This window comes from Dipteris shenzhenensis, chromosome 17, assembly GCF_047967505.1.
Source record: "Dipteris shenzhenensis isolate YYH24624 ecotype China chromosome 17, Dip_SZ_1.0, whole genome shotgun sequence".
Taxonomy (NCBI): Eukaryota; Viridiplantae; Streptophyta; class Polypodiopsida; order Gleicheniales; family Dipteridaceae; genus Dipteris; species Dipteris shenzhenensis.
In genome coordinates, this window is record NC_141612.1 from 22,823,634 (window position 1) to 22,826,319 (window position 2,686).

The 2,686-nt window shown below is 44.2% G+C and overlaps 1 protein-coding gene across 1 annotated transcript; it reads right to left on the bottom strand.

Moving 5' to 3' along the window:
- Positions 1-221: 221 nt before the first annotated feature.
- LOC147891864 (fatty-acid-binding protein 1-like) lies at positions 222-2,235 on the bottom strand. Its single transcript, XM_087388647.1, is given in 5 exon segments — positions 222-760; positions 1,130-1,221; positions 1,309-1,328; positions 1,331-1,560; positions 1,835-2,235. Coding segments are annotated over 5 exon segments (831 nt in total). The 5' UTR covers positions 2,184-2,235; the 3' UTR covers positions 222-620.
- Between the last annotated feature and the right edge of the window lie 451 nt (positions 2,236-2,686).

Genomic DNA, 2,686 nt, shown 5'->3' on the forward strand with positions numbered 1-2,686 from the left:
CACTGAATTTTCACAAAGTCGTGGATTCCATTCACCACAAGATCTAGCGGGTACAATGAGATCTTTAGTGCTAAGAATAAAAGAAATTGGCACTTTTACGTTCACAAATGTGCTGGTTTTGGCAATGCAATTGCTGTGATGAGTTGTTTTTGCAAGGCTTCAACTTAGCTTTGTTCATTTTGCTAGGCTTCATGTGAAAACAAATTGAGTAGATGATTTTATTTACCATATTTCATTTTCCCAAGCCATGCCTTCATGGTCTGATGTTAAATTGAATCACCGAACAACATAAAGGTGGTACACCTTTCTGCAATTATGGTTCTTCTCAAACATTCTTGCGAGTATTATAGACGTTATCCAATTGAGTGTGAAAAATCTCTGGCTCGCCAGAGTTTTATTTTGCTGTATGTTCAGCTCTTCCGCGCCCACCACTCAAGCTATTATTGCATAGCTTAAATCAATCTGGGCTGTTCTAAGGTCTCACCTGCCAAATTCCTGACAGAAACGAGAGGCCATGGCTTGAAATTATTCTAAGCTCCTTCAAATTGCTCCTGCTTTTTAAGCCTCAGAGTTTCCTTCGAGAATTACAAAATGGAGGATGTCAACAGCAGCAACTCAAACTAGTTGCCGATACATGAAGCCAATGCCAGTCCGATCTCTTCCTTGGCCTTTGTGTCAAAGGGATTCTCTCCCAAGTAAAGATCCAAGAATGCACGGCACAAGAGAGGGCTTTGCACAGTCCCTATTTCAGTTCCATTAACTGCAGTCACAAATCGACCACAACTAGTAAGCTTATGAGTTTTTTTCCTACTAGCTCAAGACAGGGAAAGGCAGTATACCACCAGATCTGCAATATCCTACCAAGCCTAAAATTAAAAGCCCATCCTTCATCTTGATGATATCTCACATGTATTAAAAGCAATACAATGTGTGTGTGTGTGTGTGTGTGTGTGTGTGTGCGTGTGTGTGTGTGTGTGAGAGAGAGAGAGAGAGAGAGAGAGAGGAGGAGGATAAATGTGCAGGTCACTCCTATGGCAATGAAGGCATGATAAAGACTGAAGTTGAGGACAATTTTATACCTTTAAGAAAGAAGTTAGACTCTTCATTGAAATCTTTAGACCTGACTTACTTTTTGTCTGAAGAATATGACCGGGATGCCTGGTGATATCTATTGTTGTTCCTTGCGGTAGCTTAAATTCATCTCTGAACAACTTTGTGAAACTGCAAACAATAGAAAAATGAGAAAACATCAAAATGTATGCGTTCAAGTGTCAATGGCCAATACCAAGCAAAGGCACATTATCAAACCTTTCAAGCAGAGGTTTATTTTTTCTGTGCCACTGAATTTTTTAATTCTGCTGCCAATAGACTCTTCAAATGCGCTTCTGACCGAACCAATTTTTAATCGTCCGTATACAATCGTTAGCCTTACGGTCAAATCCACATCGAAGTCTACGATATCATCATAAAACGCCTTGCTTTCCTTCAATTCTGCACCTAATTGTCCCGTGTATTTATCACCCAGTTTCTCCTTGAGACTCGCCTCACTAGCATAAACACCTGCCGGAATAGAACAAGAGGCAATGGGTCTCGTCAGTTTCTTTCACATATGGGCATTGGATGCATGTACATGAAAAGAATGCCACTGGACACTTGCTGTGCTTTTACTGCTGGAAGGCGACTTGACACAAAGTACGGGTTGAATGGGTCGAATAATCAGAAGCACTAACTTAGAAGGCTCAATCGGGTAGATTTGAGGCTTGGCAGCACAATTGGCGATCAAGCGGGTGCAAATCTCTCTATGTCCAAAGCAGCAAGGTGAAGAGAATCGTACCGAATGCATAAACAGTGATGTTCTTGAGCCCAAGAACGCTCTTCTTACGCAAACCGACGCCTGCAAGAAGCTTTTCCTCGTCCAAAGAAGCCGGGAAGGAGACGCCGGAGGAAGGCTCGGTCAAGACAGAGGGTGAATGATGGGCGAAGGAGGCGAGGCAAGCGAAAGGGGCGGGGGCGGTGAGGCAAGGATTGGAAGGGAGGGCGGCAGAGAGGGAGGATCGGGGGCGAGAGAGCTGGGGGCTGAAGGATGCAAAGGCGATGGCAGAGGCACCCACAGCCAATCCCACAGCCACCTTCACAGGAGGAGGCACAGGGAATTGGCTGAAGGAGGAGGAAGAAGACGCCATAGCTATAAGTTAAGCAATTATAGCTTTAGCTATCTATTATGCTATAGGCACCTAAGAGCCATAGCTATAGCTTAAGGCATTATAGCTTCACCTATTATTATAGCACACACACCTCAAAGCCAAGGAGGTGTAGGCACCTCAAAGCCAAGGAGGTGTAGGCACCTCAAAGCCAAGGAGAACTCACTCTAGTAGCTCAGGGAGTTTGGGCGCTCACCCACTTTCACAGCTCCCCGCATTCACTCCCCCTGAGGGAATGCAACAGGTTTCCTAGCAAGTAGTGTGCCCCTCGTAGTTGGCACTGTGTGTGTGTGAGGGGGGATTTGAATAAATTATAGCCTTACAGAAAGGGGGTCACGTAAAATGGGAGGAAAGTCCAAAGAGGCCTAGGAAAATGCCAAGGGAAATCCTTTCTCGACGAAAAGTCCAATGGGTTCACCTTATTTTAGCCTCTTAATTTCTTCCATGATTGGTGGTGTTAGTTGTGATTATGATGTATTATTGTA